General features: G+C 32.3%; 2 protein-coding genes across 6 annotated transcripts in view; one reads left to right on the top strand and one right to left on the bottom strand.

Moving 5' to 3' along the window:
• Positions 1–1,400: 1,400 nt before the first annotated feature.
• LOC134696156 (large ribosomal subunit protein bL28m-like) lies at positions 1,401–14,450 on the bottom strand. The gene is made up of 7 exons (XM_063557808.1): positions 14,307–14,450; positions 7,827–7,986; positions 6,942–7,067; positions 5,844–5,985; positions 4,189–4,332; positions 2,497–2,629; positions 1,401–1,708 (listed from the first exon to the last, which is right to left on the bottom strand). The coding sequence occupies exons 1-7, from the start codon at positions 14,374–14,376 to the stop codon at positions 1,605–1,607; spliced, it is 879 nt and encodes a 292-aa protein (XP_063413878.1). The 5' UTR covers positions 14,377–14,450; the 3' UTR covers positions 1,401–1,604.
• A 2,346-nt stretch (positions 14,451–16,796) lies between these two features.
• LOC134697172 (uncharacterized) overlaps positions 16,797–26,458 on the top strand; it is a 76,516-nt gene continuing 66,854 nt past the window's right edge. For 4 of the 5 annotated variants that reach the window (XM_063559245.1, XM_063559249.1, XM_063559246.1 and 1 more), the window contains exons 1-8: positions 16,797–16,912; positions 18,884–19,090; positions 22,502–22,595; positions 23,011–23,137; positions 23,744–23,795; positions 24,661–24,748; positions 25,396–25,672; positions 26,289–26,455. In XM_063559245.1, coding sequence (XP_063415315.1) covers positions 18,909–19,090; positions 22,502–22,595; positions 23,011–23,137; positions 23,744–23,795; positions 24,661–24,748; positions 25,396–25,672; positions 26,289–26,455 — 987 coding nt within the window. In that variant the 5' untranslated portion in view covers positions 16,797–16,912; positions 18,884–18,908. Of the gene's footprint in view, positions 16,913–18,883; positions 19,091–20,450; positions 20,462–22,501; positions 22,596–23,010; positions 23,138–23,743; positions 23,796–24,660; positions 24,749–25,395; positions 25,673–26,288; positions 26,456–26,458 lie in introns of those variants that run through there. The other variant, XM_063559250.1, reaches the window with a different exon arrangement.

The raw sequence follows: 26,458 nt of genomic DNA, 5'->3' as shown, positions 1-26,458 counted from the left end.
TTGCTTATTTTAAAAAGATGACGTTTTGGTGACGTCGCATGATGACATTTTCGTACATTTTGCTTTTTCAGTAAACAGTCCATATGATGATAAATACTGTGGACGTTTTGTGTATATCTAAATATGTTTACCTACTTTGAAAGACATGCATAGTAAGAAAATCATAAAAATACAAATTGTTTAGTCTCTAAGAAATCTTGTAAGATTTTCATTGCTATTTTTTCTAAATAGGTGCAATTTGGGTACTCGGTGCAATTTGGGTACCCTTACATTACATACCAAATTTCATTAACCTACCACAAGTTGTTTACCATAAACTAGACCTAATCACAAACTGATACAAAAACGATTGTCGCCACCTGGAAACAGCATATCTATGCCAGCCTTAAAGGTTTATTATGACTTTGAGATGAAGAACAACAATAAAAGTGTTCGTCCTTTGTTCTTTTTGTTCATATGTAAATAATGAAAGCTGGAAATGAATTCCATCTTTCTCAAGGTGTATGCTCATATATTTTCAAATTCTGTCATATTTGATTATATTCCACTCAATCTGTTTCTATAGGCCATCTTGACTAATAACCTTCTTTTAATTTTTGAAAGTTTTTGTGCAGCATTTACCAGTACCATTTTTAAAACAAGAATGTGTCCATACACAGATGCCCCACTCGCACTATCATTTTCTATGTTCAGTGGACCGTGAAATTGGGGTCAAAACTTTAATTTGGAATCAAAATTAGAAAAATCATATCATAGGGAACATGTGTACTAAGTTTCAAGTTGATATAACTTCAACTTCATCAAAAACTACCTTGACCAAAAACTTTAACCTGAACGTCGCACTATCATTTTCTATGTTCAATGGACCATGAAATTGGGGTCAAAACTTTAATTTGGCATTAAAATTAGAAAGATCATATCATGGGGAAGATGTGTACTAAGTTTCAAGTTCATTGGACTTCAACTTCTTCAAAAACTACCTTGACCAAAAACTTTAACCTGAAGCGAACAGACGCACGGAACGAACAGACGCACGGAAGCACAGACGAACGAACGGAGGCACAGATCAGAAAACATAATGCCCCTCTACTATCATAGGTGGGGCATAAAAACACAATTCTGACATCCACTTTAAGTTCATGTTGTATATGCTTGCATTATTTATATTTGAACAAAAGAATGATTGATTGATGTTATTTAACACCATTTTAAGCACTATTGGCATTACCTAGCTGGTAAGTTTTTAGTGGTGGAGGAATCATTAACCATCAGCAGGAAAACTAACAATCCTAAGCAATTTTATAAATAATTTCAGTAAACAAACACACCTGCCACATGCAGGTTTCTAAATTACAAACCTCAAGTGTTGACATGCTAGTTGAAAAGAATAAGAAATCAAATTAAACCCATTTATATTTATTCTTAAATCTTAGATTGTCACAGTTAAGTATGATGTAGCACTTAAACATTGTTTCTAGGGCATTGTTCAATGCTTAAAACTTCTTGACTTAATTCTGTACAATCAAAATGTCTAATCCTTTCTCGCCACATCCACACATCTATTCAAGGTTACATCAGAACATTCATGTAAAACTGACTTAATATCAACTTCTTTTGTCGTCTGATTTTGAAAATGGATTAAGTTTTTTGAATTTATTTGTCAATCCTTCATCCACTGCAGAATCTTGGTCTTTGTTTTGAGAGATTTCTGAAACGAAAAATAAAGAACATCAGTTTTTGTCCCAATTTTATTCACATGAATAGAAAAATTATATGGATTTCTTAAGTTCAACAGTAATCTGTTTATGATATCAATTTATGTTTGTTCTGCTCAAAAAACACAATTATACTTTTTTCAAAATGTAACATGCCATCACTATGAAAAACTATTTGTTACTGGTCAATACAGTATGAAATGCTTGAGCACTCACATTCACAAACATGTTAAACTTTAACCAGTCACATTTTTATATCCGGTCCCAAAGTCAGAAGCCTATAGTTGAGTTGCTGTTGTTGGTTCAGATCTGTCATATTTGTTTTTCATAAATTGCTTTGTTAAAAATTAGCAATAAGTTTTCTCAATTAATTTATTTCATATTTTTATGTTGGGGTCTTTTATATCTGACTATATGATATGGGGTTTTCTCATTATTGAAGACATACAGTTGCCTAAGATTGTTTACTTCCAATTTATTTTAACTTTGGCAGATAGTGGTCTATTTGGCAATAATTCTATATTTTCTCCATTTGTTTATATATATTCATACACATTATCATTCAGAACAACAAGAGCTACTCCAAAAAGACTATAAAATCATTTATACAAAACTCGCAACTATCTACAATTATATAAATATGTTTTTTTATTTTAAATAACACATCATAGCAGAAGTTGGTTAAACATAACTTAGTACACTCATCATGTGACAAATTCACAAAACAGGCATACTGTTAATAGTTAATTTCTACTTGTTCCTCGTTTTTAAACCAACTTACCTTGTAACCGAAGGGCTAAGACTTTGGTGAGTGAATATTTCAATGGTATTTGAGGATTGTTTTCTTCCTGGAGTTGCTTTCCTTTTTTAATTGCTTCTTTGATTGATAAACCCAACCATTCTGCCTCTTCTTCCTGCAAAACACAATAAAGCATTTTTGAGTCATTGTCAGAACACTGGAAAATGTCCCCTTTTTAAATGAAAAATTTGTAAGGGTTCCACGGAACCCAGTGTCTTGCCAGTGTCTCGCGCTGAAAATCGCAGGCTCAACAAAATGAGGATAAAAATCAATAAAAATATTCCTCTTGATACTATCTTATGATTGTAAGAAGCTTCTGTCCAAATTTGGTAAAAATCTAGGATAGTTAATGAATCTAATAAATGTTTTGAAAACTTTAACTCCAGACTATATAATGTAAACTAGAAGAAAATCTAAGTCGATTTAAAAGTAAAATACAGAAAAAATGGAGTTATCTTTCTACAAAATTTACTTCTGGATACTATCTTATAATCATAAATAAACTTCTGTCCAAGTTTGGTACAAACCCTGGATACTTTAAGCAAGTTATTAAATTTAAAAAAAAAACACCTTTAATCACAGAGTGAATGTAATGTTTCCCCACAGAAAAACTAAGTCCATTTAAAAGTAAAATACAGAAAAAATGGATTTATTTTTTTACAAAATTTACTTCTAGATACTATCTTATGATCATAAACAAGCTTCTGTCCAAGTTTGGTACAAACCCAGGATAGTTTAAGAAAGTTATTAAAATTCTAAAAAACTTTAACCACAGGGTGAATGGTATGTTTCCCCGCAGAAAAAACTAAGTCCATTTATAAGTAAAATACGGAAAAAATTTAATTTTATTTTTACAAAATTTACTGCTGGATACTATCTTAAGATCATAAACAAGCTTTTTTTCAAGTTTGATAGAAATCCAGTATAGTTTAAGAAAGTTATTAAAATTTCAAAAACTTTAACCACAGAGTGAATATTTGTGGACGCAGAAGACAATGATGACGACGGAGTGTAGAATCGCTTAGTTTCGCTTTTTTGACTAAAGTCGAAGGCTCAACAATAAAACCCCAGAACTCGGAAACATAAAATCTAAAATTAAAAAAAACAAACAAAATGGAAGCTCATGTCAATATATATAAACAATCCACCAAAGTTTTATTCAAATTGGTGAAAGTGTTTTTGAGTTTATGTCTAACCCAACGGACTGACAGACAGATGGACAATGGTAATATATAATAATATGTCCTGTAAACATGCGTATAATAAAATGTTGTGTTTTTTTTTATGTTTTTTTTAATTGTAAGTTTTAAGTAAAGGAAATTAAGATGTCAGGCAGTTCCAATGTTTTGAAGCTAGCCACTTAATATAGCAGCTTGCTGATTTTTTCAGACTCCAACCATTTTTTAAATTGAGGCATTATGCAGAAACCAAGTTTTGTACTAACAATTCCATTCAGAAAAACAAAAATCATATCAAATTCTTTTAATTTTTTTAAATTTTAGAACAGTGGGATCTAAGGATATAAGGCATCTAATAATATATGCATGTTATATCTTTGATTCTTGAATTGTGAGATTTTGAAGTATTAATAAATTTTTTGCTATCATGTCTTAAAAAATATTGTTTTTTTATCATTACTACATGGATTAGATGCTGTTTCCTCACTAAACTTACCGGAATAATAAATTCTTTGTATTTGTCACAAATCTTCTGCTTTTTTTCTGGGTCCTCAGGAAACATATCCTGCCTTACCAAAGATAGCAACATGGCTCTTTTAAAGTTCATACCCAACTTAGAATTCAGATCTCGCTCATGTGTCTGTAAAAAAGATAAACTTTAAATCTCCAGGCATATAATAATTTTTGGAAATACATTTCTATATTTTATTTGCTAGGAAAAGAGAAAGCAGAAATTAACTTGCTTTTCAATTGGCTGATTTATTTGAAAAATTCTATTTTTAAAAAGTGTGTACAAAGTATGCAAGTTTAATCATTGTATTCATTATTTATGATGCCATAGATTTTTATATAATGTTCATGAACAAGCAAATAGAACCAAATGAACATTTTCTACAGCAAGGCTTCCAAAACAGTCATATTTTCCGGACAATTGTATAATGTCCGGTAAAAGTTCGGCTGGGCAAAGCATGCAACGGTCAATCTACTTCTAAGTTTTCAAGGCTTTCTTAAGAGACGGTCATTTAAACAAAATTTGTGATCTTTTTGACCCAACCTTTTGCCTTTAACAGCCACACATTTCTGGTCATAAAAGTGACATCATGATTAAATACTATCAAAACAACCGTACTTCAATGCTTTCTAATATTAATCAAGGCTAATAAGTTGCTGGACAGCTGATATCTACCTGTTCAGGTGACAGGTAAACTATGTTTAGAACCGGACATCGTATAAATTGATCAGTCTATTCAAAGTAATTTTCTTACAATTCAGCAGATTACATTGATTTAGTTTTAAAGATTAAAATTATAAGAAATACGTTTATAAACATGATTTGAGGAAAAATTTAAAAAGGTTTTAAATGAAAAATCATCAGAACTACAATGTATGGACTAGAACACGTGTATGTATGTGCATAGGTGGGAAATTTAATTATTCATCCTACATTTCTTCAAAAATGTTAAAATTATCATTGATACCTGTATCTAACTTTCATTTGAAGTATTTTGTTGAAGAAATAATGTGGAAAGAGCTTCTTCACTCAGTCGTGCTTTGTAAACGTACACAGATTTTGCATATCAGTATTGGGTCCATGTTTTACCATTGTCAAGTTAACATCAGGTTGAACGAAAATGTGTTCTTCAAAAACGAAAGTAAAGTTTTTGACAATGTTACATTGCACAAATAAAGAGTCTAAGGCAGATATAAGTACACTGATGTTGAACACTTCAAATGATGCACTGCCAATTTAACAGTTTACGTCAGAACTTCGAATTTGTATCAAAGAAAGTTTAAGATCATTTTTTTTTAATGTCATTTATTGGGATGGCCAACTGATTACCATGATTGCCTTTTGCTTCAGTCTTAATGGATTACAATCGAGATACTAAAATGTCTGGCTGGCAAAAAATAATTTTGGAAGCCCTATTCTACAAATTTATTTCCTATTGGTCAATCTATAAACTTTTGGCAGTGATGATATCAGATTCATCACTGTCAAGCTAAAGATGAAATAATTGTTTGGTTTTTTTTTAAATGTTGAGTCCCTCCCCACACACTTCTTCAACAGCCCTAAATTTATTTAATACACAGCAAATTGTATTCATCTTTGATGTTTTTTATGAAAAAAAAAAAAAAAAATAATACACTTACCTTTAAAATATAGTTATCAAACCCATTTGCCTCATCTATTAAATCTAATGTTCTAGGTGTAACTACTACATGGTACCATTTATCTAAAATTTCACTGTAAAATATTCTTCTTATCAAACTGGGTCGCCATATTTTTGGAAATCTGAAAAACAAAAATAATCTGTTTTATGGACAGAACTTATATTGTCCAAAAACATGACAGGTGTTAAACACAGTTGAAGTTTACTCTATGTTAGAAGTCACACCAAGGAAGTGTTCATTAGCTTTTGATTTATTCTGTATCATCAGATAACAGCCAAAACCTTCCAAAAAGCATGCTTGTTTATATTTGGAAATTTTCATTGTAAAAAGTGTCTCTCAAAATTGTCTCCCCTATTTTGTTTTTTTCAGCATTTCTTGTGAAAGTTATCACAGAAACATTTGGTGTGGTACAGAAATTTGCCTCAAAGATTTATTCTATAAAACACCTTATAGCTATTTGTCAGCCATTACTAGACATCACATAGGTTCCCATAAAATTTTGACGTCATAATACAGAATATCTGAAGCCATAATGGAAAAGTGATTGTTGTATGTCATCAATAATTCATGCTGGACAGATTCTCATTTCAGCAGGGAATAGGGTTTAGGTGAATTATTACACTAAACACATTACTGGTTGACAAATTTAACAATTTGTTGTTCAAACATCGGTTTTATATTCGGCAGTATCATTAACACTAACTGTGATATTCATCTAATCTCAGTTTTTCTTATCTCCCTTTGTTTCTCTGTATGTTGGATTCTAATATTTTCTTGCAGATGTTCATTAACATAGTATCATAGAGGGGTAGTAATTATTTGCTACAAGAATTGTGTCATATAGTGCTCTAAATATACTATTTTTTATTTACAATGTTTTAGAACTAAGAACTCATATCCACCAATAAATAAGTCTAATGCAAATAGTAATTCTAAATGGAAAGTTCCTAATTTAGCAAATGGCAAAATGAAAAGCTCAAACACATCAAATGAATGGATAACAACTGCCATATTCCTAACTTGGTACAGACATTTTCTTATGTAGAAAACGGTGGATTAAACATAAAGGCAACTTACTCCAAGGAACGTTTCCTCTTCCATCTTGCAATATATTCTCCTTGAACAATTCCTTCCCCACCCCACAGACCATCGTTGCATTGTTCTGGATATACAACATAAACAGGTTCATCATTGTTAACCTCCCTGAAAAAAAAAGCAACAAAAAATCCTAGCAATTGTGTTCTACATATATGACAAATTAACAATCTATAAATAATATCTTGTACCAGTCTGTCTGTTTACTTTTTAAATTATTCAATGAAAATACAACTGTAACAACATTTTAATCGTTGAAAAAAACACGGAAGTTGTGCATTACTGTTTATTAACATTTTATAAGTTTATGTGCATCAGATGCGAATTTCTGGATTTACCTTCATCAAAAAGTCTCATGCACACCCAACACTAATGACTATGATAGCCAAGGATGTGTTGAGATACCTGTACAAGTGATTAGTGATCTTTAGCTGGATATTCCTCAGGGATTTAAAACACTTGACAGTTATCTTTAGATTTTAAAAAAAGTCTTAGGGTTAACTTATTCAAATACATGCTTTTAATCAAAATTGCTAACAATAATAGCAGTTGGTAAAGAGAGGAAAACAAATTTTGACAATATCTGGGATCATTTGATGATGTGGGAAGATAATTTAAACAAAAGTGTGGATCATTTGACTGTGGCGGAAGATATTTTAACGATTGTGATGGGCCATAATAAAACAGGTCATGGCAATCCCTGCAATTGTGTGTTTACATTATTTTTTTTTCATGTTAATCATGCTTATAGTTACTACAGTGATTTTTTAGCTTCTGTGAACTACCATGTAAAGAAATACCAAAGATATTGCTTGTATTGGACGGCATTATTCTAACCAACAGTTTTGTTTTCATATCAGTTCTCACCATCGGTCAGTCTCTGGACTGATTTTCCACTTGCTCTCAGCTGGTTTGTAGTGAACTGGTTTTGGCAATCGTCTCATAAATTCCTCACATCTTTGTTTATAGTGCTCTGGGAAAAGATGATCAACCGACTGGTCCCATCTATATTCGTATGCTGCTTTTCCTGCAATTTATATAAACAATTAAATTCACATTGATGTTTTAACCCTTAGAGTGCCACGTTTTTTTTGGGTAAACTACCGTTGAGTGCCAAGAGATAGGCCCTTAGTTTCAAATTTTAACAGAAAACGTCACAAAGGAAACGTAACAATGCATAACGTCATGCAATTGTTATCGTATGGACACAATTCTGTTTTGACGGTCGACGTTTGTCAGTTAGAATTTTGTTTGATAATAAACGAAAATGGTCAATCTAACGGACGATTAAGAAATATGCAAAGTTGATATACCTATTAGAGCAGAAAATATATGTAAAAAAAGGATGCAAGAAATATTATAGTTCGTGGGAAAGAGCGAATTTATTATTCTTCAGAAAGAAGTACATAAATGTATCAAAATTGAGCTGCGTCGGATAGAAATCGATCTTATGCAAATGTATATCAATACATCTGTTAATCTACAGAGGGTCTGTAAGTGTTTGAAAATGAGTTGTTATAAGAACCCTACCAACAGTCCAAAATTCATCTTTTTTTTCGTATTTGAATGTTCCAAGATCAAACAAAGTCTTAAATTGAGTCTTATATACATGCACATATATACACGCACTTGCATTCGGTCGATGTTTATCCGATACAGCTATTTGAAACTATCTTTTATGTCAATACATTTTCCGTTTTACATAATATTTACAGGAGTACACGAATTTGTGTTTAATGTTAAAACTTTGAATCCTTTCAAATGTACATGTTATATATAGAGAAACTTTTAAATTAAGAATTTGATGCACAATGCAATCACGACGTTACTATGCCATTCCCCTATTGAACAGAATATAGAATTCTGCAAATTTACAGATCTTACATTGTTTGGTTGATATTCAGACGAATCATATATGATCATATATACAGAATGTGTTCTCAGCCAATGATCCGATAAAATTTGTCGTAGTGTTGTCACTGGTTCAGACGTATTTATGTTATTTATTTATTGTGCAGTACATGTTACTGTATCGTTACCCGTAATTTTATAAAATTAAAAGAGTTACACATTATTTAAGAACGATAAAAGTGACACGCACATGCATATCAGCATCAGCAAATAAAACAATTATACTATGAATGTTAAAAGCAGGTGTTTGGTATAAAAGAAAAAAAACATTGAATCACCAATAAGAAGCCGGGGTTTGAACAGGTTTGGTTTTATTAAAACAAAAATTAATAAATTTTATAATTTTAACTGCACATTCCACAAGGTCAGAATATCATATTTGCTTTAGCTGTGGTGTTAACTTTTCTTAGTGACAGGCATGTTGAAACCCTTCCACGACCGTCCAATGGCTATTCAAGTGTGTATAATAAAATACAAAACTTTGAAGAGTTGTCACCTTGCAGTTGCGAATATTAGAACTCGGGCACTGATTTTTTTTAATAACGAAATATACGTTTTGATCGAGGACAAAATCATTCATGATTTTTCGTTTTCCTCTTGTTAATATTTACGTCTTACTAATTTATAATATATAATTTTGAAATCTAAAATGTAAAAGTGCAACAACACTATCTTACGGTGGCAGAATGCGACCATGAAAGAAAAAAAAATATGTCGTTCCCTCAAGGTACTATGTCGTTCCCTCAAGATGCTATGTCGTTCCCACAAGATAGCTATCTCATTCCCTCAAGATGCTATGTCGTTCCCTCAAGATACTATGTCGTTCCCACAAGATAGTTATCTCATTCCCTCAAGATACTATGTCGTTCCCACAAGATAGTTATCTCGTTCCCTCAAGATAGTTATCTCGTTCCCTCAAGATGATATGTCGTTCCCTCATGATACTATGTCGTTCCCTCAAGATGATATGTCGTTCCCTCAAGATACTTTGTCGTTCCCTCAAGATGATATGTTGTTCCTTCAAGATACTACGTTGTTCCCTCAAGATGTTATGTCGTTCCCTCAAGATACTATGTGGTTCCCTCAACATAGTTTTAAAATTGTATTGTTATTGCTATGTTGAGAGAAGGAGATAACTATCTTGAGGGAACAACATAGCATCTTGAGGGAACGACATATCATCTTGAGGGGAAAACATAGTATCTTGAGGGAACGACATAATATCTTGAGGGAACGACAGATCATCTTGAGGGAACGAGATAACTATCTTGTGGGAACGACATAGGATCTTGAGGGAACAACATAATATCTTGAGGGAACGACATAGTATCTTGAGGGAACGACATATCATCTTTGATATTGCTATGTTGAGGGAACGAGATAACTACCTTGTTGGAAAGACATATTATCTTGAGGGAACGAGATAGCTATCTTGTGGGAACGACATAGCATCTTGAGGGAACGACATAGTACCTTGAGGGAACGACATAAAAAAAAATCTTTCATGGCCGCATGCTGCCACCGTACTATCTTCACACTTTAGACAAAACAAGCAATGGTTTTTATTTATTTTTTATTCAGGAAACAATTTATTTTTATACAATATCTTATTTTCTTCCCTGGGCGCTATTTACGGTGGCAGAATGCGGCCATGAAAGAAAAAAAAATATGTCTTTCCCTCAAGATGCTATGTCGTTCCCACAAGATAGCTATCTTGTTCCCTCAAGATACTATGTCGTTCCCACAAGAAAGTTATCTCGTTCCCTCAACATAGCAATTTCAATACAAAGATGATATGTCGTTCCCTCAAAATACTATGTCGTTCCCTCAAGATGGTATGTTGTTCCCTCAAGATACTATGTCGTTCCCACAAGATAGCTATCTCGTTCCCTCAAGATGATATGTCGTTTCCTCAAGATATCATGTCGTTCCCTCAAGATATTATGTCGTTCCCTCAAGATACTATGTTTTCCTCTCAAGATGATATGTTGTTCCCTCAAGATGCTATGTTGTTCCCTCAAGATAGTTATATCGTTCCCTCAACATAGCAATATCAATGCAATTTTAAAACTATGTTGAGGGAACCACAAAGTATCTTGAGGGAACGACATAACATCTTGAGGGAACAACATAGTATCTTGGTGGAACGACATATCATCTTGAGGGAACAACATAACATCTTGAGGGAACGACATATTATCTTCAGGGAACGAGATAACTATCTTGAGGGAACGAGATAATCATCTTGTGGGAACGACATAGTATCTGGAGGGAACGAGATAACTATCTTGTGGGAACGACATAGTATCTTGAGGGAACGAGATAATTATCTTGTGGGAACGACATAGTATCTGGAGGGAACGACATAGCATCTTGAGGGAACGAGATAGCTATCTTGTGGGAACGACATAGCATCTTGAGGGAACGACATAGTAACTTGAGGGAACGACATATTTTTTTTTTCTTTCATGGCCGCATTCTGCCACCGTAGCTATTCATTTTCTCCAGGCTCCCTCAAGATACTATGTCGTTCCCTCAAGATACTTTGTCGTTCTCACAAGATAGTTATCTTGTTCCATCAAGAGACTATAATGTCGTTCTGACAAGACAATATCTCGTTCCCTCAAGATGCTATGTCGTTCCTACAAGATACTATGTCGTTCCCACAAGATAGATATCTCGTTGATACAAGAAAGTTATCTCATTCCCTCAAGATGCTATGTCGTTCCCTCAATATACTATGTTGTTTCCTCAAGATGATATGTCGTTCCCTCATGACATCATGTCGTTCCCTCAAGAAACTATGTCGTTCGCTCAAGATATTAAGTTGTTCCCTCAAGATGATCTGTCGTTCCCTCAAGATACTATGTTGTTCCCTCATAATAATATAAATTTATTGCTATGTTGAGGGAACGAGATAACTGTCTTGAGGGAACAACATATCATCTTGAGGGGGAAACACAGTATCTTGAGGGAACAACATAATATCTTGATGGAACGACATAGTATCTTGAGGGAACAACATATTTATTTTCTTTCATGGCTGCATTCTGCCATACAATTTATGGGCGGCAGTAATTGTTGACCCTTTCTTTTTATTTTTTTCCATTTTTGTATCGTTTTTTTCTACGGTGGCAGAATGCGGCCATGAAAGAAAAAAAAATTATGTCGTTCCCTCAAGGTACTATGTCGTTCCCTCAAGATGCTATGTCGTTCCCACAAGATAGCTATCTCGTTCCCTCAAGATGCTATGTCGTTCCCTCAAGATACTATGTCGTTCCCACAATATAGTTATCTCATTCCCTCAAGATACTATGTCGTTCCCACAAGATAGTTATCTCGTTCCCTCAAGATAGTTATCTCGTTCCCTCAAGATGATATGTCATTCCCTCAAGATACTATGTCGTTCCCTCAAGATGATATGTCGTTCCCTCAAGATAGCTATCTCGTTCCCTCAAGATGCTATGTCGTTCCCTCAAGATACTATGTCGTTCCCACAATATAGTTATCTCATTCCCTCAAGATACTATGTCGTTCCCACAAGATAGTTATCTCGTTCCCTCAAGATAGTTATCTCGTTCCCTCAAGATGATATGTCGTTCTCTCAAGATACTATGTCGTTCCCTCAAGATGATATGTCGTTCCCTCAAGATACTTTGTCGTTCCCTCAAGATGATATGTCGTTCCCTCAAGATACTACGTTGTTCCCTCAAGATGTTATGTCGTTCCCTCAAGATACTATGTGGTTCCCTAAACAAAGTTTTAAAATTGTATTGATATTGGTATGTTGAGTGAAGTAGATAACTATCTTGAGGGAACAACATAGCATCTTGAGGGAACGACATATCATCTTGAGGGGAAAACATAGTATCTTGAGGGAACGACATAATATCTTGAGGGAACGACATGATATCTTGAGGGAACGACATATCATATTGAGGGAATGACATAGGATCTTGAGGGAACAACATAATATCTTGAGGGAACGACATAGTATCTTGAGGGAACGACATATCATCTTTGTATTGATATTGCTATGTTGAGGGAACGAGATAACTACCTTGTGGGAACGACATAGTATCTTGAGGGAACGAGATAGCTATCTTGTGGGAACGACATAGCATCATGAGGGAACGACATAGTACCTTGAGGGAACGACATAAAAAAAAATCTTTCATGGCCGCATTCTGCCACCGTATTTTTCTGTCTTGTGGATGTACAGTTAGTGTATTAATCTTTTGCTATTGGTTTCAAATATTTAACACATTTAAAATATACATTCTGAAGGCACATTATGTTGGATTTTACTTTTGATTAGAAAGAAAAAGAATTGTTTGAAGAATATTTGCAGATAATTGAGTCATCCAATGTTTTTACTTTTCTCTAGAAACATGTACCTTGTAGACGTTAATAATATATTTGTGCTTCGAAATTTTGTGTGATAGTTTGTCCTTTTAAAAGTTATTTGTTTAGCTAATAACACTTTTTATATAAGTTCAAATTCGTTCAGTAAACATATTAATGTTCATGGAAACAGAAACACTGCCAAACACAACAGAAGATAAGTTGAATAGTTGATGCAGGGCAATTTAAAGTTTATGACTGGTGTTTTTTTTATAGTTTAGTATAAACAAAAAATACAACTTTCCTAAACAAAACAACAATATTATTGCGACATCATTTTATTTTCCGAATATAAAGATTTCAAACATTTATATACCAAGCTATCAGGTGCTCTCGCTTGCTCACGTTGAATAAACTGAGAAATTCTTTTTAGAATTTTTTTTATGACTTCAAAGAAGGAAAATCTTCTTTTTTCGTTAGATTATTTCTTTTAGTACGGATAAAGTAGTTTTGAAGATGAACATAATTAATATTTGTAAAAATCCAGTTTAATCTGGCTTTCTTATTGTTTCCCGTTGGGTACCGTTAAACTCTGGTTCTTCATCTTCTTCTGACAGGCAAAACCCGAATCCACGGCGTTGATACCGGTCATTTTCCAAATCAAGCACTCTAGTGCTATGACGTAATGCTTATTATTACGTAACGTCAAAATATTCCGTTGGCCTTTGGGCCTCAGCGTGGCACTCAACGGTAGTGTTTTTGAATAGGCCAGATAGGCCCTATGGCAGAGAAAAGGTTAAACCTTGAAATTTGAATATCATTTCATGGCTTTTTTTTGTTATATAAATATTTTACAAATATTTTATAAATTTACAAATAACAAACATATGTTATTACATATTTAGAAAATTTAAAGAAAAGTATCTGTAATAACACACGTAAGTTATTTACTGTAATAACCCTATAGTCTATAGAGTTAGAGGACACAAAATTTACAACTGAACAGCGAACTGCACAGCATTCGCGGCTCGCAGAAAAAAGACACTAACAGGCTTTAGTTTTGCTTTATTCGCTGTAAAAGATTTATCTTACGGTATCTGTTTAGCTTAAGTGCATTTCTAAGAGCTGGTACAACTGTTCCATTAAACTTGACTCTGGACATTTTCGTCTGTGTATGTTCTGGTTCCCACTAACTAGCGTTAAGTTTATTTCTAAGCAAAAATAGTGCACCGCTTTTTCGGTACCAGTCTGAAGAGTAGGCTAAAGACATGTTAGCGTACCGAGACAGCACCGAATATACCTGTATATTTATTCTGGACCATAACATATATTTTGATATACTGTTCCCGGAATTAGTCTAATCCGAATTTTACTTTATGTCTCAATTTTAATATATTTTACATTCCTCTTGTGTCTCCTTTCAACGTGTTCTTTTAAATGACATAAATAATGTTTTACTAAACATTAATATTGTTAAAATATTTAGTATGTCGCTAAATTGGTCATATAATAAATGATAAATTATTTGATACGACTTATCAATTGCATGTACATGTAGTTGTATCTAGCTGGAACATACTAGTCCTAGTTTTTAGTAATATAAAGTTGAAATTGTATTGCCGTAGTGTGGTAGTATGATACTATGAATGTTACAACATAGTCTAGTTTATGGTATAGAAATAGAAGCATAACAAAATTTTGAAGCACAATTGTAATTTAAGTCCAACTAACAATTAAGCACAAATAAAGAAATGTATCACACGTGCGAAATTTAAGGCATAATGCAAAACATTTAGAGCGAAAAATTAAAATATGAAACAGTTTATTTTCATGCAGACAACAGCATTTTAAACTATTTTAGGACTGTTAAAGGCTCTTAATTGAGAGAAACAAATGTTTCAGTCGTTAACATGCTCAGGTATCAGCTGCAAATTAAAAACAAAATCTTCCAAACTTTGTCTTTTTTACATGTGCAATATACACTATATTACTTGTAATTATATTTGAAAGAATATTTACAATCTTTTACATTTAATGATAGATCACACTTACAGACAGGTGCTAATTTATTATGTTAAAAGTTTCAAATTGCCATTGATCTTTGTCTTTTAATATGCAGTGAATTGAAGGCTCCGTAGTATCTTCAAGCAACTGAATGATCATCATACACACATCTTATTGCTCTACATATTTCTTGCAATTTTTCTAATTTTTCGGAATTTTTCTCAGTACAAATATGCCATGCCAAAGCCTGAATATTTGTTCTTTCATCTCTGTACAGAAATGCCATGCCAAAGGACTGAAATAGAAATTTGACAGTATAAATGTATAGAAAAAAGTTAGCTTAATGAGCTTGTTCAAAAAGGTCCCCAAACGTTTTAAAATATTTACAAGTATTGCTAAAATGCCTTTTTGCATATTTTACCAATATGAATACCAAAATTCAGCTAATTTATGCCAATGTCAAGAAGTTTGATGAATAACTCACAAGAAAGCATGATCAGCATTTTGTATACGTATAGGCTACATGAATTTTGTTATATGAAAATGAGAATGGAAATGAGGAATGTGTCAAAGAGACAATAACCCGACCAAAGAGCAGAAAACAGATTAAGCCCAACAATAGGCCTTCAACTCATCGAGAAAATCCCGCATTCGGAAGGCGTGCTTCAACTGCCCCCCCCCCCCCCCCCCACAAAAAAAATGTGAACTAGTTCAGTGATAATGGACCTCATAATAACCTCTTAAATATATAAATGAACTATAATAAAAATCAAAAAAATCATACAAGACTAACAAAGGCGGCCAGAAGCTCATGACTTGGGACAGGCGCAAAATTGTCGCGGGGTTAAACATGTTTTGTGAGATCTTAACAAACAACTGGTTTTAGAATACATGTGTTTCAGTTATGCCGATGAAAAGAATATAATGTAGGACAAAAGTCACAGGACAAAAAGTTACAGACAAAAAGTCACGGACAAAAAGTCACAGGACAAAAAGTTACAACAATTTTTTTCTGACTATTCTTTAATATTTGAATAAAAAAATATCCTACAAGTTAGGGGAAATTTTCTTTATTTTCTTCAAAATTTTATTGAAAAGTGTGAAATTAGTTTTCCGTCCGCATATCGCCGCTGTCCGCAATTAGGCGAATTTCCTCTAAATCAGAATATATCATTGATAATGCAAATTTACCGGTTTTGACAAGATGGTAGACCCTGAATGTGATTAAATACCATTTTCATTTAATTTAATGATAAAAAAAAAGAACAATTTCAGGTTATTATCAGCCGAGATGACTTGGGGCGAACTTGAACAGGGGCGAACGCACTGCCAACATTCACATCTCGGACCGAAGAGACCTAACAAGGGATAACATTTTTAATTTAGTATGATTCTGTTAAATCTTGTTTTTACTTCAATTTTTCATTTAATAAAGATGAGCATGATAATCATCATTACAATAAAAGATGTAATTAAACGTAAGTAAGTAGCTTTTATTCAAAGTATTGGATGGGATACGTTTGTAGTCACTCACGTTCCGGTCCGACTTATAAGCGGGCCGACTTGACCTATATTCTCGTAACCCAACAACATGTAAACAATATGGAGGATGGTACACTTTAGTAACACGATCGTTTCTTTAGTTAACAACTAGGCGAATATACTGCAACAAAAAAAAAACATCGCAAAATTAGGTATTTTACCTGTTTAATGGGTTAACGATTAGAAAATAAAGCTCAGTAGTTTAACAATTTTACGTTAAGTTCACTGTAAGTTGTAACTTGTAAGATCTGAACATGTTTAACTGGTCTGCAAGGATTTGTATGGCCCAGTTTCAGTTGCAGTCAGACATTGTCAGTTTTTCTCAATAGTTCTTTTTTAAAAGAAAGTCTTTTTGATAAAGTATGATCATAAGTGTCCACGCTGCACATGCAGTCACTCTGCAGTGATATTGTTATTGTGATAATGATAATTTTGTCATCCCTGCAATATTAATAAATACAAGAATTTTGTAACTGTGTTATTATGAATTTCAAAGATATGACAGAATAGATAAGATTGAAACATTAATGCATGCATATATAACTGCAATCCTATGAATTAATGCATGGTAATTATATAATTTAAGCCTAAAGGGGGATATCTGCTCAGAAGAACACTAAAAAAAGTGCCATTTCACTACAAACGAATAATTTTAAATGTCTTGCACATTGATCTTTTTAACGATTTCATTAAACACTGTGAATAAAGAACCTTTTTTAAAATTTGAAAATAAAAATGGCAAAACACGTTGCAAGAAAATAACCCTTTACCCCCCTCTTTAACCATCTTCAATACACCTTTAATATCTCTATTTGATTACCATTACTTGACACCACATACAGCTTGCCATAAAATGTTGATATCGCAAAAGAAAATATTGATGCCACAATGGAAAAGGGATTGTTGTATGACTATAGTTCAATTTATGCCAATTTTCAGGTCAAGTGTTGCAGATTCCCAAATACTGAAATAGTGATAAAAGAGGGACGAAAGATACCAAAGGGACTGTCAAACTCATAAATCAAAAACAAACTGACAATGCCATGGCTAAAAATGAAAAAGACAAACAAGAGTACACATGACACAACATAGAAAACTAAAGAATAAACAACACGATCACCATAAAAATTCTTAGATATTGAAATGTTGACATCTTTCACTGTGAAGCATATTTCGTTAATATGAAAAGCTGTTGCTTAGCATCCTTGGAACTCTTTCAAACTGAACCATGTTCCTACTAGTATAAAATTTTCCTCAAATGATTCAAAACAATTCTTTTTAGAAGGCATACACAAAATCATCAGTGATTGGAAGAACTGTCAACACAGAGCTTTCCCTAATATTGAAAACATATTACACAAAATTCTAAGAGTGAGATCATATTTAAAAAAGATTTCATGAAATAAAAGTAGATCATGAATTTGTTCACAAAATTTTATCAGAATATTGGTTTAATAAGGTTACCAAATCTAAGGCTGAATAAAAGTTTTATGTGTGGTTCAAATTACCTGACCAACTCTAGTTTAAACCCCAACCCTTTAAAACTCTTTTTGTTTTCATTTATAAAAAATATCAAACGATCAAATTTTGAGGAATGTGAATTTAAATAATTTAATGCAAAGACTTCTGTCATCTGAATTTCCATCAGAAGTATATATCCACTATGGCTAAAATGCAACAAATTCTTAACAGTTTGCAAAAAATTAATTAAAAACATAACATATCTGTTTATTGTACAACCAAACACATAGAAAATGAAAAACTTTGGGATTTGATGTGAGAATACACTGCACTGCTCTGTACCTGAATTTAGGTAAAAGACATGCTAGAGACTTAAACCTTTTATCCCCTAGTAACTATATATATGTAGGTTTACATGTACATGTGGTGGAATTTAATAAGTTTGAGAACAAGTTATTGTCACTTTTAGAATTAATCCACTAAATGAAGACATCTTTGGTCTACAGCAAGCTTTGAAAAACAAAGCTGAAGAGCTATATCAACAATTCAAAATGATAAAATACGAAATCTAACAAATACCTTCATGACTTGGTAGACATTTTCAATTGAAAGTTATTTTGAATCAACATTTTAACAATATTGTATTTATAATATCCTTTCAGATTTGAAAATTATTGAACGTAAAACATGGCTGGAAGAGACTTACCTGGTCGGGAAAAAGGAGCATTTCGCTTTGGTACAAACCGACAAGTGGAGATAACTCTGAGAAGTGAGCTAGAGGACGTTGCTAGAAAATCAATTACAGAGATAGCTGTAAAAAGGGAGTTGAATAGAATGGCTCCTTTGGATGATCAACAGAAAACAGCGAGGTAAATAATTGGACCCTAAAGAAAAACAGGTTATTTAGACATTATTAAAATGGCAATTGTTGAATTATGTATACAATGTATTCAGGTGAAATAAGTTGTAATGGTTGAGTCAACCACATCATTCTCAGGAATTAAATCATAAGGATTTCTGAAATTTAGTTTCATGGTTTACACAAGTCAGCTATACCATGTGAAGCATTTTCAAATTCATCACTCAATAAATTAGATTCCTGTTTACTGAACACTCACATTTTTGTCGAGCCTTTGACTTTAGTCGAAAAAGCGAGACTATGCAATCCTACATTCCGTCGTCGTCGGCGGCGTCAACAAATATTCAGTCTGTGGTTAAAGTTTTTGAAATTTTAATAACTTTCTTAAACTATACTGGATTTCTACCAAACTTTGACAGAAGCTTGTTTATGATCATAAGATAGTATCCAGAAGTAAATTTTGTAAAAATAAAATTCCATTTTTTCCGTATTTTACTATAAATGGACTTAGTTTTTTCTGCGGTGAAACAAAACATTCACTCTGTGGTTAAAGTTTTTAGAATTTTAATGACTTTCTCAAACTATCCTGGGTTTGTACAAAACTTGGACAGAAGCTTGTTTATGATCATAAGATAATATCCAGAAGTAAATTTTGTAAAAATAAAATTCCATTTTTTCCGTATTTTACTTATAAATGGACTTAGTTTTTTCTGCGGGGAAACATTACATTCACTCTGTGGTTAAAGATTTTAGAATTTTAATAACTTTCTTAAACTATCCTTGGTTTGTACCAAACTTGGACAGAAGCTTGTTTGTGATCATAAGATAGTATCCAGAAGTAAATTTTGTAAATAAATAAATCCATTTTTTCCATATTTTAATTTTAAATGGACTTAGTTTTTCTGCGGGGAACCATTACATTCACTCTGTGGTTAAAGTTTTTAAAATTTAATAACTTTCTTAAACTATCCTGGGTTTGTACCAAACTTGGACAGAAGCTTATTTATGATCATAAGATTGTATCCAGAAGTAAAGTTTGTAAAAAGACTACTCTGTTTTTTCTGTAATTTACTTTTAAATGGACTTAGATTTTCTTACAATCATAAAATAGTAACAAGAGGAATATTTTTATTGATTTTTTTCCTCATTGTTGTTGAGCCTGCAATTTACAGCAAAAATAGGCGAGACACTGGGTTCCTGTGGAACCCTTACAAATTTTTTACACTATATTATCGAGATTATCCTGTTGCGGCTGGTGTATCATCAGTGAGCAGTAGCACACAGCTTTATTTATTAAATTTGCACATGACACAAAACTTTATAAATTTACTATTTACATACATGAATTATACTGTTTTGTTATCAGTAAATGGCCAGAAAGGTAATATATATCTGTGTGATAATTTAGATCTATAAATGCTTTACAGGAAAGTTCTGATTTTGGTTATTCCTTTTACTATAGGTTTATTTTAACTTAAATTATTGATTATCAAGTTCTAAATCATTCCAGTACTTTAGATTAAAAAAATTGAATGATAACATATTGATTAATATCAGTTTCATATTTTAGTGAGTAACTCTCTTATCAAAGAATAGTTTTGAAATAGGAACCTAAATCAGAACTTGGACCCTTGCCATCTTTCTAGACATTTCATTTCTGGCACATTTTTAACCGGATTTTTGTGACAAAAATGTTGGTTATTGATTTGGGGATGTACGGCGGGCGGTTGGGCGGTAGGTTGGGCGGGCGGCAATCAAATGTTGTCCGTGCATTAACTCATGACCCATTCAACCAAAGCTTTTAAAATTTTAATATGTTGTTACTCACAACTAAATGAAGGTCAAGTTCAATAATGGCGATTTTGACTTTTACCGTTAAGGAGTTATGGTTCTTGAAAGATTGAAAAATGGCGTTTCCATTCACGTTGTTGCATTTACTCATGAACCATTCAATCTAAGCTTTTCAAATTTTAATATGTTGATACTGATGACAAAATGGAGGTCAAGTTCAATAATGACGATTTTGACTTTTAATGTTCAGGAGTTATGGTTCTTGAAAGATTGTAAAATGGCGTTTCCATTCACGTTGTTGCATTTACTCATGAACCATTCAATCTAAGCTTTTCAAATTTTAATATGTTGATACTGATGACAAAATGGAGGTCAAATTTGATATTGACAATTTTCACTTTCACCATTCTTCAGTAATGGTTCTTGTGATATTGTTAGGACACAAATAAATGTAAATAAATCCGGTTTGCTGTCGTTGTGACAGCCTCTTGTTAAGTCTGAGTTAGGATGCACACATGCTTTCTTTTTCACTGTAGATTTTTTTTTATGGTTTCTGTTTAGATTTTATTATTTGAAGGTTACAGTTCTGTTTTGATGCAGTACATTTTGTAGTATCAAGCATTGAATGAATTTGTATGGTACTGGATATATATATGTTTAGCAATTTGTATGTGTTAGTATCCGTAAACACAGTATAGCTGTTATTTTCATATATTGCGGAGTTGTAGTACTATTTTTATAATGGATAAGAATTAATCTTATTTTCTAGTTATTTTTAATTGAATTTTATAATATCTCATAATCTGTTCTCTTAATCTGTATTCTGTAATATATAATTTTTCATCTAATAAGATTATCCTTTGAGGTTGAAATAGTTAAATCGCTTGATATTTTCTATGCATTCTCTTATAGTATTTCACACTGGCGAGTCAAGCAAATGGAAGAATTGAAAATGATTTCAAATTCCAAAATTCAACCGCACTTTTAAATTTTGACCATTTCTCCCTGATAAAAACCTATCATAAGGTGTCGTCATTTAGAAGTAAGTGTTTCCATGCAGACAACATAGTGTTTTTCTGAACACTGCATTATGATAGCATAGATTTCCAATGAAAAACAAAAAAAACACTGGAAAACAGGAACTGAAGATTTCAATGAGAAAATTTTCTCTAAAAACATGCAGCCAAAATTCCGGAAGAGAACATTTTTTAAGGTGGTGGTTACTGTATATCTTTTAAACAGCTCCTATAGCAATTCTATCTGCTTACTATTTATATTTCTAAGAGTTTGAAAATTTACTCATCTTTTTCTTCTTTTTTTTGATAATTGTGATGAAAAAAGTTTCTTGGATTGAGGAAAAAATAGATTTTATGCTTTTGCCAAAGTTTAGATACAAGGTTATAAAAAATCTTGTGGATGGTTGAAGATTTAAATTCCTGACTAACCTATATCTATGAAATCCCCATAAACTTGTACCCCATGAATAATACTGAAGTAAATCAAGTCTTACAGCAACTGACCATTCAAGGTTCTGTCATTTGGTCCGTGGAAGATTTAGATAACATAAATTACTGAAAACATTCCCAAAGAAAATATTCATCAAAGTCATCTCTTGATGTCTGAATTACAGAAAACTTCAACCAGCTTTTGTACCAGAAAAGAAAAGAGAAAAAAGGAAAAGAGATCCAATTTACCATGATGACTTACTCAATAAAGATCTAAAGGTAAGTATAAATAAAAGGTGTTCACTGATTCAACAGCTTTTCAATGACAAAATTATTTTTTTCAATTTATACAATATTTTTTTTATAAGTGATTCGTTTTAATTCTTTTTTCTTCTTCATAAGGTACCATTTTCTTAGATTACTCAACTATAACTCTTGTCTCCAGCCTTTAGATATAGAACTGGAAATACTTGTTTTCTATTGAGGGTAAATGTGTTAATCTTAAAACCACAAAGTTAGAACTGCATGAACCAATAATATTTTTACAAATTGAGAAGATTTATATACAAAAAGAAAAGAAGTATTCTATCACTAAATCATGTGGGATAGGTTTAAATATAACTATAAACTATATATAACTTTAGACTATAGCAGTAGAAGAATCTATTTATATAATTTAGTATATTTTTAAAAGGAACAACCAAAGTTTATGCTGGTACCTTATAATCCCCTGGATAAGGATAAGGGAAAACATGTAGAAGAACCAAAAGAAAAAACAAGAAAATTACCATATAGTAAAGATGAAACAGTTACCACACAAGGTTAGTCTAATTTTTATTGTAGAGGTTTATTTTACACAAAGTTCAAAATTTGTCATATCTTTCAGGGTGCTTTAAATATGAATAAGAAGATGTGGTGAGACTTTCGAAGAGACAACTCTCCATGAGAGACCAAATGACACAGAAATTAACAAGTAAAGGTCACTGTACTGCTTTCAACAATGAGCAAATCCCATACTGCATAGTCAGCTATAAAAGACCCTAAATTGAAAAATATTAAACAGTTCAAAAGAGAAAACTAAAGGTCTCATTTATGTACAAAATGATGAACGAACAACAATTATGTAACACAGTAACAAATGACAACCACTGTATTAACATCTCCTGATATCTCCTGATTTAGGACAGGCACATACAGAATGTGATTGGGTTAAATATGATAGTTGGTGCCCAACCCTCCCCTTATCCTGGGACAGTGGTGCAATAGAATATACAAGAACTGTACAAAACAACAAACAAACAAAGTATATATGATCAACAGTAACAAACAACAACCACCCAATTTCAAGCTCCTGAGTAAATGTCTGTCTTGTACATCTTAATCTGTTACAGGTAATGCATTCTTTTGTTTTCTTATTTGTGTTTCAGAAATGAAGATGCCAAAAGTTACATCTCTTGGAGTTTTGCCAAACAGAGAAAGGTATATTGAATTTATTTGAGAAACAATTTCTTCTTTTTACTTTTATTTTTCTGTAATACAGTGCAGTGGCGGATCCAGAAAATTTGGGAAAAAAAGTGGGGGCCCACTTTCTGCATAAGAGGGGGGCCACTCCGGTCATGTTCCATTGATGCTCTATATATCAACCATTTTTTCCCCTTATAAATGAGGGGGGGCAGAATGGGCTCCCTCTAAATGGGCCTCTGCAATGAAGTCTACCCACATGTACAAAATGTAGTCCTATTTCTAATGTAACAATTGTAAACTTTTTTTGATGCATAGCAATAAAATATCCAATTGATGTTAATCATCTTTGCACACATTTTCTGTAGAATAAGTGAAAGTTATGAATCCCATTATTTTTTCTAATAAGACTTAATTAGTAAGAGTTGTTGACACTCTTGTGCAAACAAATAACATGTTAAAATATGAAGCATGATTCATGCTTAGCCTTATAAGATATATAAGATGGATTGCTGTTCTTAGCTATATATCCAGTGGCAAGTATTTCATATATATTCAGAGACAACAAGAGAAGTGTTAAGGTAAATTTCTTTCAAATACTTTAAATTACCAGATCATAACATATTAAAAACTGCAAATAGAAGAAATATGTTTACTACTAAAAGAAATAATTTCTAATTGATATATTTAACAAATAAAACTCATCAAAGATACCAGGCTTATAATTGTGTATGCCAGCCTTGGTTTTCTCAACAAAATACTCAGTGATGCTCAAGCGAGTATGCTGCAACACAATAAAACAACCCCAATAGTGATCAACCAGGATTTTGTTTTGAAGCTAAGTTTGATTGTTATAAATTTCAACATATTGGTTTATTTTCAGTGGTGAAATCACAAATCTAAAAGTAGTAATGGAAGGAAGACCTGTAGCTCCAGGGAGAACAGATGTAGCTCTTGATGAAATGGCGATGGTGAGTTCATGCTGCATAGCCAGACATACTGATAACATTGACATAGAATTATATCATGGAGGAGTTCTTTCTGAAATTGCAATAATTATATCTATAAAACTCTGGAACTTTCAGACTACATGTACATGATTAAAAATTTACATAAAACAACTACAAACAAAACAAAGTGTGTATTTTAAAACTATTTCTATGATTATAGTGGTCAGTTTACACTTTTCTGACTGGGGATGAAAATGTCTTTACATCAAAGCTGTATCAAATTTGATCCTTTCAAAATGTTAGTCCTACAATTAGCCTGTTGTTCTAAGATTACTTTGTTATCCCTCATTTTATATTGGTTTTCAATCATATTTGATAAAAGTTTTCCCACTCCCTATTAAAATTTGATATAAGCTGTGGATAAGCTTTATAAAACATGTAACAAGAAAAGTGACAATAATTATTTTGAAAGAATACATTCTCTCTCTGTTCGGGTTGGTTTAGTATGACAATTTGCTGTCTGGAATTTTAAACAAAGATTTCAAAAGATAATCATTTCCAGATCATGCTACATAAAGGCAAATATTCATGGAACAAATTCTTATATTTAAGCAATAATTCTTCATGAAACTAAAGTGAAAAACACTAAATTTAATACTTTATTTCAGGCAAACAAAATGCACCCTACAACCCCAGCCTCGCCTGTACCAAGGGGTGAAGACAAAGAAGGACTAAGATATGAACCTGTATCAGGGAGGAGGGAAAAGAAAGACAAACTAAAGGATGAACTTAAACTGGACCTAGAGTCAGAGGAATCTAAAAAGAAGCCTGCTATATTAAACTCAGAAGGGACAACACAGAAAATGTATTTTATGGAAAGACAAAAACCAGTCCCACCACCATCTTCACTGAAAAAATCATTTAAAAGGAAACTGAAGGGCACTTGTAAGTACAGTACATTTTGCAAGATTTATTGTTGCAATTTGAAAGAATGGACAACAATGCAAGATACATTTTTGAATGGATGCATATAAATAACACCATCAAAATTTTAAATGCAAGGTTTTGGTTTTTCAATACCTATTCTATTGCAATTTTTGTAAGGATAGAAACATAGGAAAAATTCTGAATTTTACAATAGGACATAGAAAGTTCATTAGGTGGATGAAAATATAATATTCACAAATAAAAATGAATAATGTATAATTTTCAGAAAATGATTTATTCAAATTTTCAAAAGCTTATTAAGATCTGCAATTGATTTATTGGACTCTGATATGCGCATTTAGGAAATAATCATTTGATTAAAAATGTGACTATTACTGACATGTTTTATAGTAATGTAAAAACTATACAATATCAATTCTTTTAATAATGTTGTTAGAAATTCATAATTTGGATTTAATTTCAATAATATATATTAAATGGTACTATGTTGTGATAGAAAATTACGACCAAAAAAAATAAGTGAAAATAAGTGAACTAACTGACAAGGATATATTATATGAGGAAAAATAAAGCCAAAAATTCTACATCTTTTGCATGATTGTTTTATTTTCAGTGACAACAGCATTAGTTGAAGGAGAACCAAGTTTAAAAGACACACGCTTTCCTGAGGACTCTGTTTATCACCAGTATGATGATGCTATAGATGTTATTGACCAAGACAGAACTACGTCCAGATCAGTTGATGATGATACTCGTAGTTCTACGTCCAGTGTGTCATCTGTA

The sequence above is a fragment of the Mytilus trossulus genome, chromosome 14, assembly GCF_036588685.1.
Source record: "Mytilus trossulus isolate FHL-02 chromosome 14, PNRI_Mtr1.1.1.hap1, whole genome shotgun sequence".
NCBI lineage: Eukaryota > Metazoa > Mollusca > Bivalvia > Mytilida > Mytilidae > Mytilus > Mytilus trossulus.
This window is presented reverse-complemented; position numbering and strand designations above follow the sequence as displayed.

Bases quoted from the DNA above. Each gene is read 5' to 3' on its own strand.
- LOC134696156 (XM_063557808.1), bottom strand. From the start codon at position 14,376: ATGTCCAGAGTCAAGTTTAATGGAACAGTTGTACCAGCTCTTAGAAAT. The intron at 5,986-6,941 runs GTAAGTTGCCTT...TTTGTTTTTCAG, and splicing joins AAGAGGAAACGTTCCTTGGA to ATTTCCAAAAATATGGCGAC. The intron at 4,333-5,843 runs GTAAGTGTATTA...TCTTTTTTACAG, and splicing joins TTGATAACTATATTTTAAAG to ACACATGAGCGAGATCTGAA.